Source organism: Eubalaena glacialis, chromosome 10, assembly GCF_028564815.1.
Source record: "Eubalaena glacialis isolate mEubGla1 chromosome 10, mEubGla1.1.hap2.+ XY, whole genome shotgun sequence".
NCBI classification, from domain to species: domain Eukaryota; kingdom Metazoa; phylum Chordata; class Mammalia; order Artiodactyla; family Balaenidae; genus Eubalaena; species Eubalaena glacialis.
In genome coordinates, this window is record NC_083725.1 from 77,342,978 (window position 1) to 77,358,999 (window position 16,022).

A 16,022-nucleotide genomic window follows, 5' to 3' on the forward strand; every position below is an offset into this window, starting at 1 on the left:
CAGTCCTGTGCAGCTCCTGTGCAGCTCAAGCCCCCCTGGCCTTCAAAGCCAAATGCTCTCGAGGCTCCTCCTCCTGATGCCAGACCCCCAGGCTGGGGAGCCTGACGCTGGGCTCAGAAGTGTCACTCCTGTAGGAGAACCTCTGCGATATAATTATTTTTCAGTTTGTGGGTCGCCCACCTGGTGGGTATGGGATTTGATTATATCGCAAAAGCCCTCCTCGTACTGCCTGATTATGGCTTCTTGTCTTTGGATGTAGAATATCTTTTTTGGTAGGTTCCATTCTTTTTTGTCAATGGTTGTTCAGCAGTTAGTTGTGATTGTGGTGTTTTTGTGAGAGGAGGTGAACTCAAGTCCTTCAACTCTGCCACCTTGTCTCCTCTTGAGTTGAATCTTTAATATAGCTTTCATTTATTTCCTTTGCGTTCTTTCCTATACCTTCTTAAAATGTAGAATATAGTTATAAACTTTTTATATTTTTGTCTATTAATTATATCATCTGTATTATATCTGGGTAGGTTTTCATTGATTGATTTTTCTCCTCATTATGGGTCATCATTTCCTACTTTCATGCATGCCTGTTTATTTTGGATTGGATGCCAAACACTGAATTTTATGTTGATGGGTGCTGGGTATTTTTTATTTCCATAGATATTCTTGAGCTTTGTTCTCTGACAGTGCTAATTTACTTGTAAACATTTTGGTCCTTTTGAGGCTTGCTTTTAAAAAGTGTTGTAAGTTTGATCCAGAATAGCCTTTAGGTTAGGCCTAATTTGGTCCCAGTACTGAGACAATACTCTTCTGTGTACTCTTTTCTGAGCCCCGTGTATTATGAAATTTTTTTCACTCTGGCTGGTGGGAACTAAAGTGAGCTCCAGGGATTCTTTCCTGTGGTTCTTCCCCCTGCCTCAGGTAGTTTCTTCACATGCATATGCTGATGAGTACTCAGGGAGGACCACTGCATGTCTCTGGAGCATGCTATTTGCACATCTTTCTTCTCTTCAGTATTCTGCTCTGTAAATTCTAGCTGAATTGACCCACTTGAACTTCTAACCTTATCTTTTCAGCTCAGGAAGATTGCTGAACTTTAACTGGGTTCTCTCTCCCTGCACTGCAGCCTGGAAGGTAGCTTACCTTTTTTGTTTGTGTTTTCACAGGGATCACTGTCCTGTGTTACCTGTTATTTAATAATATTTGAAAACTATTGTTTCATATATTTCATCTCTTCTTTTTAGTTGTTTAAGGTGGAGAGGGTAAATCCAGTCTGCTGTTTCATCTTGGCTCATAATGGAAGTTTTTTGGAGTTAACAATAAACAAGTAAAATACAAACAAATGTATCAGGTGGCTATAAGTATACTATGGAGAAACCTGAAGGAAGGGAGAGGAGGAGGATTGCAATTTTAAATAGAATGGTGAGAAGAGGACCAGTTTGAGAAACTAGCTGTTTTGATTATTTTTTGCTTTATAATAGCCTACCCCCACACTTAATGACTTTTGCTCATGGACGTGCAATTTGGGCCAAGCTGAAGAGAGACAGCTTGTTCTGCTCTGCTAGGCATCAGTTGGGGCATCTGAAAGGCTGGGGTCTGGAATCATCTGAATACTTCCTCACATGTATGGTTGTTGATGCTGGTTGCCAGATGGGATCTCAGTTGGGTTGTGGCTAGAACATCTACACATGACCTTTCCATGTCACTGCTTGGCTCCTATACAGCATAATGGCCAGGTTCCAAGGGTGAGCATCTGAGAGAGAGCCAGGAAGAAGCTGTGTTGCCTTCTCTATTTTCTAGCCCAGCCTTGAAAGTAATGTTATGTATCACAGGAAGTCACTAATGCTGGCCCATATTAAAAGGGACTGGAATTAGACTCCTAATCTTGCTGGGAAGCATGTCAAAGAATTTGTGGACACATTTTAAAGCCATCACAATGATACTTGAGAAAAGAAGGTAAGGATATCTAAAGGAAGAGCATCCCAGGTACAGTGTACAGAAATGCAAAGACTCTGAGGCTGGTGGATACCTGATGGTTTAGATTTGTTTATTTTGAATTTCCCCTGTACAGTGTCATCTCCTTGAGGGCAAGGGCTTTTGTTCACTGCTATTTTCTCAGCACCTAAAACAGTGTTTGACAGATAGTTGTAGTTTAATTCTTATTTGTGGAAGAGATAGCGTATTGGCAGCAGGTATCAAAAAAATCCTAAAAATGAGTACATAACCTTTGATCTAGAATTCTTTCTTTAGGAAATAAACTTTAGGGAAAAAAATTGTACAAATAAGCAAAGCTGTAGTGAAAATTTGAAGGTTTCTAAATGCCCATTAATAGATTAGTTAAATAAATTATGGTTTGCCTATATAATGGAACACTGCAATTTTTAAACTAAATGTTTTGACCCAGAAAGATGAGTGAGTGTTGAGGGAAAAGGAGCAGAATTCAAACGATGGTGTTCGGAATGATCTTTTTTGGTTAATGATCTTTATATAATATATGCATAAAATGGAGAGGGATCTAATAGGATGTATATCAAATTTTTAATAATTGCTATAGGAGTTATTTTAGACTTGCTTGTCAAAAAAATATGTATTACTATTATAATAGAAATACATTTCTATTATAAAAGCAAATGAGGTAAAATTTTTTAATTGATGTAGAATAGTATCTAAGCTACTGTGAGTGATGAAAAGCACCTTTTAAAACAATATGTTGGGTTCTTTTTATTAATTAAAGAAGGTGGAGGAAAACGAAATTTGTACAGAAAAAGTGTGGGATGTAAAACCAAGATTTTTCAAGAGATTATCTCTTGATTGTAGGTTATCCTTATTTCCTTTTATATATTTCTGTATTTTCTTGATTTGCTAAAATAAGCTTCTTTTAAAATAAGGAAGAGATATGAAAAGAAAATAGCTGTAGGGGGTAATGTTAAGCAGCTTTACTTTAATAGTATTTATAATATGAAAAATCTAAATTTATAAGGTAGCAAAATCGGGGATCTTTTGGTTTTCTTGCAGAGTTCCTTTAATGGTCTCAAAATAGTGACTTAGAGAAAGACAAATACTGTATGATTTACTTATATGTGGAATCTGAAAAACTGAACTCTTATCAACAGAGAACAGATGGGTGGTTGCCAGAGATGGGGGATGGGAGTTGTGTAAATAGGTGGAGGTGGTCAAAAGGTACAAACTTCCAGTTATAAGATAAATAAGTTCTGAATGTAATATACAGCGTGATGACTATAGTTAACAATACTGTATTGTATATCTGAAAATTGCTAAGGGAATAGAACTTAAAAGTTCTTATTACAAGGACAAAAAATTTGTAACTATGTGAGATGATGGATGTTAACTAAACTTATTGTAGTAATTAATCATTTTGCAGTATATACGTATATCAAATCATTATGTTGTACACCTTAAAACTATTACAGAGTTATACGTTAATTATATCTCAATAAAACTAGGAAAATATGACTTAGAACATTTGATTTATACACAATTCTGAAGCTACTACTCTTTGTTAAAATGTGGTTGTTTTCCATGTTAATATTATTTTTTATCACCATAATGTAGGTTTTCAGTAACCTTACAAGAGTAATTGAGGGGCTTCCCTGGTGGCGCAGTGGTTAAGAATCTGCCTGCCAATGCAGGGGATACGGGTTCAGCCCTGGTCTGGGAAGATCCCACATGCCACGGAGCAACTAAGCTCATGTGCCACAACTACTGAGCCTGTGTTCTAGAGCCTGCAAACCACAACTACTGAGCCCGCGTGCCACAACAACTGAAGCCTGTGTGCCTAGAGCCCGTGCTCTGCAACAAGAGAAGCCACCGCAATGAGAAGCCCGTACACCGCAACAAATAGTAGCCCCCACTCGCCACAACTAGAGAAAGCCCGCGTGCAGCAACGAAGACCCAACGCAGTCAAAAATAAATAAATAAAATAAATAAATTTATTAAAAAAAAAAAGAGTAATTGAGGCCTAAGATTAAAACTACAAATATAATTTATGAATGAAATCTTAGATGATATAATAATACTTTAATTCATACATATTTTGTTGCAAAAATGTTTTTAGGTTAATTGTTCTCATTTCACTGTCTTACCTCTTTATTTTAAAGAAATAATTTGTAATTCATTTTGTTCTTACACACCATAGGATGTGTTTTGGAGATGCAGACAAAATATCTTTGATGAAATGAAGAAGAAATTTTTACAGGTAGACTGCTGATGTAATTGCTTTAGTGTGATAATCAGCAGAGCAAGTAACAGCATGTTAGTATTTTTATTTAATAACAAGGCATGTCTTAAGTTTTATGCTTGTTTGGCTATTTTATTTCTACCTGATTTTATTTATTTTTCATTTTGTTTATTTATTTATTTTACCTGATTTTAATAATAAGAAAGTCACCTGAAATGAATATATGTCTGATAGTACCTTGTGTTTAACAAGTGAATGAGGTGGAAAACTGATATAAAAACTATAGAACCTTTAGTTTTGACTTTTGGGTATAATAGTTGTCTATTTTTTACAGATGTATTTATTTTCTGAAATATTAATAGTGCTGGGACTAAGTTATTTAATAATTTACAGAGTCAAAGCCCAGACATCTTATTTGAAGAATTAAATAGAACTGTTACCTTCCTGACAACCTGTACGCACTACAAACCTAAACATTCCTGTGATGTAGCATCCTATTCTAACTTTTACTTAATACCTCACTTTCCTCAGGTCCCTTTAGCTCTAAGTTCAAGGTTCTTTATTTAATCTCTTCTGTCCTCTTCAGGTGATCTCTGGCAAGAGGCCACGTAGAAAAATATCATGTAACATTTTAGAGTTTGCTGGGGGAGTTGGAGTGGAGTGGAGGGAGGATCTTCAAAATAAAATAATCTTTTTCTCATGTAAGTTAAGACTCCCAGCACTACCCCAGGAATTGTTACTTGTTAAGGTAAAAATGCGCAGTCTCAATGAGGCTGATAAATTTAATAAACTTCAGTGAGCAAAAATATTTATACCATCAATTTTTTTTTTTTAGTCTGTGGCAGTATATTAACCGTGAACTGTGGATACCCAGAAGGGTAATGCTCTAAGGCTTAATTTCTTAGCTCATAGCAGTTTCTTTATCAAGTAGTAGATAAAATGGACTCTGTGTGTGTGTGTGTGTGTGCATTTTTAAGTTTGCAACCATAGTATTATTATTTGTAATAACACTGAAAGGAAGAAAGTCTTGAGAGAAAATGGGTTGACTATTAAATTTAGAGGTAAAGAGGTCCCTTTGTAATGTTTTAAAATTATTCATATTAATTTTTTTCTTAGAAAAATCTTAATCTTGATAACTTTGAATTGTGTTTGATGTTGTTTTCTGCATGCTAATGCCATTCTAAATGTATGCATTAATTATACACCTTGTTTTGTGTTTTTTAATAAGAAACACCTACGAAGTATTTTTTTATGAAACAAAAATTATGGTGTTAACTTCAGAGAACTCAGATTTGAACTTAGAACTGTTCGGAATGCCAAGAATAGGAGACAGGATGACTTGAGAGGCTCTGAGACTCCTTAGACAGAACCATCTGTGTTGACCACTTCTAGAGGTTCCTATAGTGACCGTATCTTTGGAAGAAATATATGTTTTCAGTGTTTTTATCCCAGTATGTTTTACCTTTTATAAATAAGACTATCATTTTTGTTTGTTTCATTTTTTCAAGGATTCTTTTTTTCAGACTTTGCTGGGAAATCTGGCTTTGTTTCTGCATAGAGCACAAAGACAGAACACTCTCTTAGCATATAGTGTTAATGTAACTACTGTTGACTTTCCCCTTTTTCTCACAAGTGTAATATTGCTATGAGTTGCCCACCAAGTAAGTAGTTTTAATTTTATACTTTGTACCTTTTTTGTAATTGGCCAGATTTTCTGTGTAGGGAACTTTGTGCCCCTCTAATAGCTCACCTAATGTAGATGAAATGCTTTCCCAAGTGGGACATGCTTTAGGCTTTTCTAAAACTTTGCATTTGTTTTTACTTACCTGTTTTCTCCTATTCATTATAGAACTTTTACTGACTCAAAAATTGTGCTCCCTTCCCTAAATTAGGATGTGTCTTCAGATGCTTTACCTTAATGTTGGGTGTAGTGCTTAAATGGAACCCCCGCCACCAACCACCATCACTAATACCACCATCACCACATTCTTCCCAACTAGCCCTTGCATGTGCTTAAATTTATTTAGGTGTGTTTCTGTTATCTATTACTGTGCAGCAGCCTAACCCAGAACTTAGTGGCTTAAAACAACTGGTTTATTTGCTCACAATTCTGTGGGATGGGATTTGGGCAAAGGCTTAGCCAGTCAGTTTTTCTGCTTCACATGGCATCATCTGGGATCATTACTTGGCTGCATTTGGCTGGTGACTGGCTTTGGATGGAATGTCCAAGAAGGCTTTTCTTACTTATCAGGCACCCCAGTGCTCCACTAAGTGACCACTTTCTCTCTGGGTGGATTGTTAGGGTTTTAACACAGCATGGTGGTCCCAGGATAAATGGATTTCTTTTGCCTGGCTGGCTTATAAGAGGAACATTCCAAGAGGTGCAAAAGCAGAAGTTTCCTGCTTTAAGTCACACAGTATCACTTCTATCACATTCTGTTGGTCCTAGTTGGCCACAAGGCCAGCCCAGATTCATGGGAAGAGAAAAAAGAAAAAGAGTGGCAAAGAATTTTTAGCCATCTTTAATTTACCTCAAGATGGTGATGTTTTTTGCTTTGGGCATAAGTAGGACCAATCAGGGGTAGAACTCCAAAGAAATTAAGAAGAAAGAGGACACCCCTATTTTCCCAATTCTAAGAAATACTTTTTTACATTTAAGTATTGTGGAAATCTGTATGTTTAGTATAATATTGTAGGATTTTTTTTTTCTCTTGAAAAGCTATAATAAAAAGATTGGTACAACCTTATTGATGAAATCTTAAAATTGGAAAAAAATTTTTTTTTCTTATTAGTTCCCAAATTGGGAGGCAGGGGGAGGAAAGAGATTTTGCCTCAGTGTAGTTAGTGTGGGCAGTCGTGATAACAAAAATTCAGATGTAATCTATGGATGATGGCTATGTAGTAGATTAAATTAGGACTGAAAAATGGGCCAGGAGGTTGAGTATAAAGTAATAAGATTTACATGTGGCTAGCTTAGAACTTTAAAGGTCAGAGTTTTTCGTTTGTTTAAATTATCCTAGAATTGAATTCAAGAGTAATATGTGATTGGCCCAGAAATTCTTATAGGAATCTTAAGAAGAAACAGACAAGTGCACAAATTTTATATACGTATTCATCACAAAATTATTTCTAAAGTGTAATAAAGTCTAGCTTAAGAGTCAGTAAAATTAAATGGATGGAACAAATTTTTATTAATCCATGTAATAAAATATCATTCAATTGTTAAAATGATGAGTTAGAAAAAGTTTGACAAGGAAAGGTTACATGATATATTTATGAGTAAAGAAAGAGGTTTCAAAACAGCATGTATATCTAACTGAATATTTGTGTTTAAAAAGTGTGCGTGTGTATGTCTGTTTGTGTTTGCGTAGGAAAAATATTTGGAATAATATAGACCAAAATGTAATAGTTATCTCTGTGTTATGAATTACAAATGATTTCCACTTTTTCCTTTATACTCTTCCTATTTTGTTTTTTTTGGCTGCACTGCGCGGCATGTGGGGTCTTAGTTCCCTGACCAGGGATTGAACCCACACCCCTGCATTGGAAGCGCAGAGTCTTAACCACTGGACCGCTAGGGAAGTCTCTATACTCTTGCTATTTCAAAAAAAGGAACAAAATTACTTATGTGCAATGCACAGAAAAGAAAGCTATTATCATTAAAAAGAATAAAAGGCATACATAAGATTAAATTTTGTGTTTACAGTAGTACATTTAGCCTTCAGATGAGATTCCATCGGGGATAATATTACCCACATCTGGGTGTGGAAGGAGAGGAGGCTGGAGTGCCTGTACCTTGCACTCCCTTATTTAAGGAAAGAACCAGGAACTGCTGATGGCCATATGTTACCCTATCATCATTCTTATGTATACTGTTATGTCAGCACTTCTGATTTCTGAATTCTTAGGTAGAGTTCTCTTGCTTGGACCGTCAACTTCAACTTATCTGAAGCTTTAAAATCTGGCAGCTGTAGTGCTTTTCACCTGGAAAACTTGAGTCTACCTCTGAAGTATACTGTTGAAAGTGTAAAAGCAGATCTTTTGTAGTTGAAATTGATTTAGAGTTTCTCGTTTCTTTATTGTGAACCAGAGTTAAAAAGGGTCCACTTTATGTTTCTCAGTTTGAGATTAAAATGTGTAAAACCATCTATTACAAGTGTTAATATGACACCTTAAGCTTATAGCTGAAGGCTTTTTTGTTCTTTGTTATCCTGTTTATTTTATAAGAAATGTATTTTTCTTTATTTTGTTTTTAAATGGGTTATTATTGGTAATTAAATATTTTGACTTGTCTGAAATATAGTGCTAGCCAATCTTAAACATTATACTTCTTTTATGGCAACGTATTTCTGTTTTAAACTAATTGGATTAACCTTAGTTTAGGTAATCTCTTACAAACCCAAAATTATATATGGCAGAAACAAATTATAATTGTATTACCCTGCCAAACAAACAAACAAAAATACCTTGTGGTGGTCCTGTCTTCAATACAAGTCAATGATAATTATTATTTAAAAATGGATAATATAGAAGTAACAAAAGATTGAGGTTAATATTATTGTGTTTTTTAAAAAAAAGGTGAGAAATACATTCTTGTATACAGTACCAGTTTGTACAGTTCATATTCGTGCAAAGCCTTTTATGGGGATAGCGAGAGTTCCCTCAGATAATGACTGCTGCCCTAGACTTTGAGGGAAAGCAAGAGATTTACATGATCAGATTTGCATTTTAAAGTACTATTCTGGATTGAAGGAAGATGAGATTGGAAGAAGCTATTGCCATGTTCTTAAGGTAAGATTCTGAGTGCTGCAGGCAGGATTAAAGAGAAAAGGAATAGTTCAAGAGATATTCAGATGATAGAAATGATAAAATTTGGTGATTATGTGAGTTGAAGAAGAGGGAAGAAATGAGGAAGGTGCTCCTCTCTGGTTTCAGCAGCTGGTAGATGATGGTACCATTAATTGAGTTGGGCATTACAGGAGGAGGGAAAGAACTTCTTTCACCAAAGTGCCTGATGTAGCCTACTACTGCTGTGTAAAACAGGGAAAAAAGTCGTGTCCTTCAACAGCTTGAGGGAAGGCATAGCTTCTTTGAGAAAGTCTCCTTTAAAATTCTTTTCTCTGATTTATGTACTAGATAAAAAAGAATGAAAAAATTTGTGACCCTAAGTCCCTTCTACATTGGTAATTGAAAAGTATTTTTTCCTTGCTTTCCTTTACCCCTCTGCTGGCTGATCTATTTGGGTAAGCTTGTCAGCTCCTAACACACTGATAAATAGGGCTTTTGGACTTTTGGTCTGTGGGTACAACAAAGTAAAGGTCAGGATGCCTGATTGCTTTTATCCTTTAGTTATGGATTTTGCAATCTTAGACAATCCTTATTGCATTTCTACACAGTTCTCTTTCTCTTTCTCTTTCATCAGGAAACCCAGAAATGCTTGATTTGACTGTGCTAGCATAGTAGTGACACATTTTTAAGGATCAGATTTTGTTATTTTCAACTGAAAATTGCTCAAGTAAACTTGTCTTCATGGGCTTGTTGATCATTGATTTACAGCCTTAAAAGGTGAAAGCAAATATCCACAAGAGCAATGGTTGATTCTTAAATATGCCCCAGTTTTTCCAAAACAAACATATATGGTGCTTTATGTGTTTGACATATCCATTATATTTCAGCCATAAAACAGTAGTATTCACACAGAGAAAATAGTATTTTGTGGGGGTTTTTTCATTTAATCATAGAAAACATTAATAATTCTATTTTTTCTTTAAAGATAAATAGTATATTTTTTTAAATTTCAGGTAGAAAATGCTGCTGAAGAACCAAGAGTCTTATGTATAATACAAGATACTACTAATTCAAAGACAGTGAACGAACGGATCACTTTAAATTTACCAGCTTCTACTCCTCTCAGAAAGCTCTTTGAAGATGTGGCCAACAAAGTAGGCTACATAAATGGAACCTTTGATTTGGTGTGGGGGAATGGAATCAATTCTGCTGATATGGTAAAACTCTAAACTGAAAGCATCTTCTCTTAAGCTGCTAATAATATTATAGTCATTATTGTTGTTGTTTTTAATAGTATACTAAATCCTGGAATCCTTCGTAATATTGTAAGCAGGACTATAGAGTCTGTGTGCAACTTGATATTTGGATCCCTCTTCATCATTTTCATTCTAGATTCAGCATTTGATTACCTTACAGTTTGCACAATGTCATTTCATTAGTTGTTTTATTCATGTAAGATGATTATCATAATATTGTGTCATCTATGGAAATTTTTCCAACATTTACTGAATGGGATATTCATTTTAAATATTTAAGTGAAAAAAGCAGGATATAAAATCATATGTATTTTATAATCTAATTTTTGGAAAAGAAGAAAAAATGTATATAGAAAGAAAAAAGTAATAGAAGGACTTACACTCCAATATTAACAGAGATTATGCACCAGATAGAGTGGTAAACACCTGATCAGGAAGGTTGGTGGTATCATGACTTCAGCTTCAAAGACTTCACAGTAAAGTCATAGAGATAGGTATATCAAAAAATAATTACACTAACATGTTTTAAGTATTATTAAGTATGATTTATGAGTTTGCTGTAAGTGCAAAGAGGAGGCACTGACCAATTTTGCATGGGAGAGTGGCAAAGAGGACTGTTGAGTTGGATCTCATCTGTATTTTAGAATAGTATTCTAAATAGTCTTTTTTCTTTCCTCTCAGTCCAAATTCACCCTGCATACGATTGCTAGAATTATCTTCAGTCATCTTAAATCATAGTACTCCTGTCACCTTCCAGTTTAGAAATCTTTAATGACTGCTCACTGCCCTGATTAAAAGTCATATTCCCTAAGTTAGCATTGAAGACAATTGGTCCTTTAAATGTAATCTTAGCTCACAGATATTGGACTAATTTATTTTCTTAATACAAAATTTCATACTTCTCCATCTCCATGTTTTTGCTTATGTTACCTCTTCCTGTCCTATACCATTGCTGCTCTTAAGTTTTCCAGGAAAATACCTTTAAAGGCAAATGAATTGAATGTGTATCCTGATCATATTTGGAGGGCATAGTTTTAATTGGCTCTGCAGAAGAATAAAAGGTGTTGGGTGTTGCTTGATTTGCCTTTAAAATTGATGATATTTTGCCTTCTATTCCATAATATATTTATGATTTTTTAAAATGTAGAACTAGTGTTTTTAAATGGGAAAAGAATCTGAAAAAGAATAGCTCTATGTACAACATATGTATAATCGAATCACTTTGCTGTACACCTGAAACTAACCAACATTGTAAATCAACTATAATATAAAATAAAAATTTTTTAAAAAGTGTACCTCCAAAAATAAACCCAACCCTAGTGTTTTAAATTAGCCAACTTTCCCCCTCTGAAATTGGTCAGTAAAATTGGTAGTCCAACAAGTTTTACAAAAAGAAATGATATTTAATCTGAAACTTTGAATACTCTCTTTTACATTACTGTGTAACTTCTAGTGTTGCCTCTTTTTCGATTTAAAGGATAGTTCTATACTGTCTGCCCAAGTCCTGTTTATCTCTTACTTTTAAGAAGCCTTACTTGATGTTTCTTCATGCCACTTTAAAAGTAATCTTTCTCTTTGTCCTCCTATTACACTTTTTCTTCTGCTATGCCACTTATAGTCTTTTTATTATAGTTGTTATTCATTTGTGTCTTTCCACTTGATAGGATGTATTTTGATGTCTAGGACCTCATAGTATTCGTTTTGTATCCTCCAAAGATACTATCCCTAGGCACTCAAAAAGTGTTTGTTAAATTAACATCTGCTATAGCACTATGCCAGGATTAACTATTTTTCTTTCTTCAGCTGTGACTGTTCTTAAGTACTTAATTTTTGTGTCTTAATATGCCTACCGTACATTTCTACGAGTATACTCTTACCTGCTTACTGTACAATGCTGCATGTATGCTTCTTTGAAAACCTAATTCATTTATCTACTCTGCATCTCATACACACAGACAGACATTTATTGAGGTAAAACCCCTATGTGTTCTAGCTGTATCATCTGATCTTTTATGCCTGAGAGATGCTGAAAGATCTGGTTCCTGCCAGAGAATATAAGGGACCCAAAGATACCTTTCTTCCTTTCAAGTGGCTTCTCTTAGCTTCTGGTTCTCTGTCCTGTTTTTCTCATGGATTTCTAGATGTGATCCAAAGTGAGATTTTATAAGTTCATTTTATTAATACTTACTTTGTGCTTACTCTGTACCTAGTATTGTTCTGATACTAGATTTTATACAAATATAACCTCATTTAATCCTTTTAACCACACTATGAGGTAAGTGCTATCACAGCCTCATAGGTGAGGAAACTGAGTCATGGGGAAGTGAAGTAACTTGCGCAGAGTCACACAAATAGCAAGTGGCAGAATCTCTTATAGTTAATTTTTTCGTTCTTAATACCTATGCTTTTATATAATGTTCATTTTGTAAGAAATAAAGGCATCTCCATAAAATAAGTCCTTCTAAGGAGATATTCCTCATGTCTTTGAAACATTAAAAACATTTAATGAACAAAATAGTTTTAAAACAAAAGAGTAGGGCATTCATCACATCCCTCATTTTTCTCAACAGTGGACTGGAGTGTTGGGTGAGTATGGCTTGGAGCATGCAGAGCTCTGTCTCTCATCCACCAACTAGAGTGTATCATCAGAATGACAGCCAGGGTTTAAATTGCCTACCAGGTAAAAGAGTTAGGTGAAGGCTAAACATGTTCGATGTTTAGTTTTCAAAGGAGTGATCACTTCTATCACCCTGGGATCCTCTGAATCCTGGCAGTGGACTTGAAATAGGTATCATTTACTAGGACAGGCTTTTCCTTCTGAAGGAAGGTCTTTCTGAAGGTGCCCATTTTTTAATGTTACATAATTATTTGGGTTGGGTTGCTTAGTGTGTTTCCTTATGTGGGAATTCTCATTATATTCCTATATCAAAACATGTTTTTACAGTTTTTAGTGATATAAAATAATCTTTAGTTAATTTTCATGAAAACCCATTGAATACTATATTGCATACATTTTAGAGAACATCGAAACAAATGTTTACAATTCTTTTTTTGTGTAGTACTTCAGTTTTTTAGATGTTGGGAAATGTGAACAGCTGGGATACCTGTCAGTATATGCCCTGTCACTGGGCTTAGCCATCCCAGTTCCTGAATAGATGAGTTAATTCCAAGCCTAGATTAACAGAATTTATCAGAATCTTCATTAAAAAAAAAATACTGTTTAAGCCCAATAATTGTAGATGTGTCTATTTACATATTACTTGTTTTATTTTATTATTATAATTAATGTTTCTCATAATCTGAGATATCTTATTTTATGCTTGTAGGCTCCACTGGATCATACCAGTGACAAGTCTCTTCTTGATGCTAATTTTGAGCCAGGAAAGAAGAACTTTCTGCATTTGACAGATAAAGATGGTGAACAGCCTCAAATACTGCTGGTAAACTCTTTAGAAAGCCCTGTAGTCATAATTTTTGTGCACTGTCACCTACTACTTGGGAAGCAATTTTCCAAAGGAAGGAGGAGAGATGTGTTTTGCAATTTATGTATAATAAATTATTTTTCTGTTTTCTGTTGGCTTGTTATAGGTATGTATGTTAACATGGTTACACTGGGCATCCATAGCACTTTGTTTGTGTATATAGTCTCTTGCCACACTGAGAATCACCGCTAGAACAGGGATGGGGATGGGTCTAGGATCTCCTACTGTGTTTCAGTGGCCTTTTGTTTGGTTAAGCATTTGCTTGGTTGGTGTAAATCTTCGGCAGTTTTGCCCAGGTTTTCTGGTATTTTGGTAGGGGAACAGACCCCCAGAATTATCTACTCTGCTGTTTTTCTCCCACTCCCCATCCCCCACCCCCCATTTTTTTGGAATGACTAGTTTGTAAATTCTTTGCTTTATTTCTGTTCTTTTAGTGTTTGCTGCAATTCATATTTCAATAGCCTTTCCTGTCTGGTTCAGTGGCTTTAGTGATCGTCAAATCTAGTAACTCCCAATTTGAGAGAGATTCATTGAAAAAACCTGGTCTGATTTACCTTGCTGCTTTATAGACTGAGGAAACTCACAGAGTTTATGGACTTTTTCAGAACGCTTCTCTTTAATGAAACTTTTCTCAGGAAAAGTTCTTCTGTTTGATGCTTTTCATTTAGAAGTCTATTGTGAATTAGAATGCCTCTCTGGACAGTAGACAGTAATTAAACACAGGACATCCATACAGAAGCAATGCCAGAATATGTTCTGACTTTCCTTAATCTCATTGTTTATTTTTATGACATCATGAGAAGATTTTGATTAGTCTGAGTGGCATTGAAACTAAATTAGTTATTAATTTGGGGATTCATGTTTAAAATGCTTAGTAATTAGTCTTCAGCTCTTAGTTGCTTGTGCTGATTTTATATCCCTTACTCCTTTTGGACATCTTCCTCATTAATAGGAAGTTTCTTATTGGAGACAATAGGAGACTATCCATTTCATTCAATACTTATTGAGTGTCCCTTACCTTTCAGGCCTACTTAGCAAGGATAATGTAAAAATAAATGATAAACTCTGTCATCAAGGAGTTCACAGTTGTACTCTGATTAATTAGTACCAGAAATCTCCTCTCTCATGTAAACAAAATTTGAAAAAGAATTAAATAAAATTGAGAAAGTAAGAACTTTGGAAGGAGACCTAAGCATTTTTCCAAAGTGTGTTATATTGGGCATCTTTCAAACCTTCCTACAGGAAATAATGAGGGTATATACTTTGAATGTCTTGGTGGTACCAGTAATGCCTTGTCTTTTTTTCATTGCCTCAGGAATTAGTATGCCTTTTTTCATTGTTTTAGCAATATTTACCACTCAGTAAATATTGGTTATGCTGCATTTTAGGAGGATTCCAGTGCTGGGGATGACAGTGTTCATGACAAATTTATAGGTCCACTTCCAAGAGAAGGTTCTGTGGGCTCTACCAGTGATTATGTCAGCCAAAGCTACTCCTATTCATCTATTTTGAATAAATCAGAAACTGGTAAGATATATTATTGTTGTCGTTGTTGTATTTTCATAAAATCATAGGGCATTAATCCAGAGTAATCTTAGCGATCTCAAGCCTAATCTTCTCATTTTATGGATTAGAGAAAACAGACCCAGAGCAAGATCACTAGTTAGCAGAAGCAAAGTTAGAACAAGAATGTGGTTTCCCTTTCCCTCAACCCACTGTTATTTTTACTGTATTGTTACTGCCATTATTTAGTAAAAAATATTAAATATTGGATTTTGAAGGAAGACTTTTCTGTTTGATAATTTTCTATCTTGAATTTAATCTTAAATTTTTGAAGTTGACTTCCTCTGGAAAGGAATGTATCTCCGTGTGCATTGGAATAGACTATGGCAGATACTTTCATGTGGAAACAGATGGGCCAGGCTTATTTTATCAGAAATACTGTGTTATCTTCTAGTTTAATCTAATCATATGTTTGAAATTAATCATGTAATTTAAAAATTCCTGTTAGCTTTTTTCTGAATATGTTTAAACCTATATTTTTGAATTTTTTTCAATTTATTGAGCTAATGGAATTGCTTTATTTATGCAGTTTTATATTTATTTATATATAAGACTGGTTAATTGCCTGAAAATATAATCTGGATACTTTCACATATCATTTTATCTTAAAACAAACATTTTCAGTAGGTAGTATTCATGTTAAAAGAAATGGAAACAGGCTTAGAGAAGCCTTTGATTATATAGCTAGTTAATGGTATTTCATGTTAGGTATGGCTTCAGAGTATTTACTCTTAGAACTTTAAA

General features: G+C 34.7%; 1 protein-coding gene across 2 annotated transcripts in view; it reads left to right on the forward strand.

Moving 5' to 3' along the window:
- Positions 1-16,022, forward strand: part of USP47 (ubiquitin specific peptidase 47) — a 123,246-nt gene that overhangs the window by 39,814 nt on the left and 67,410 nt on the right. For both annotated transcript variants that reach the window (XM_061201466.1, XM_061201467.1), the window contains exons 2-4: positions 9,991-10,194; positions 13,560-13,673; positions 15,104-15,242. In XM_061201466.1, coding sequence (XP_061057449.1) covers positions 9,991-10,194; positions 13,560-13,673; positions 15,104-15,242 — 457 coding nt within the window. The remainder of the gene's footprint in view (positions 1-9,990; positions 10,195-13,559; positions 13,674-15,103; positions 15,243-16,022) is intronic.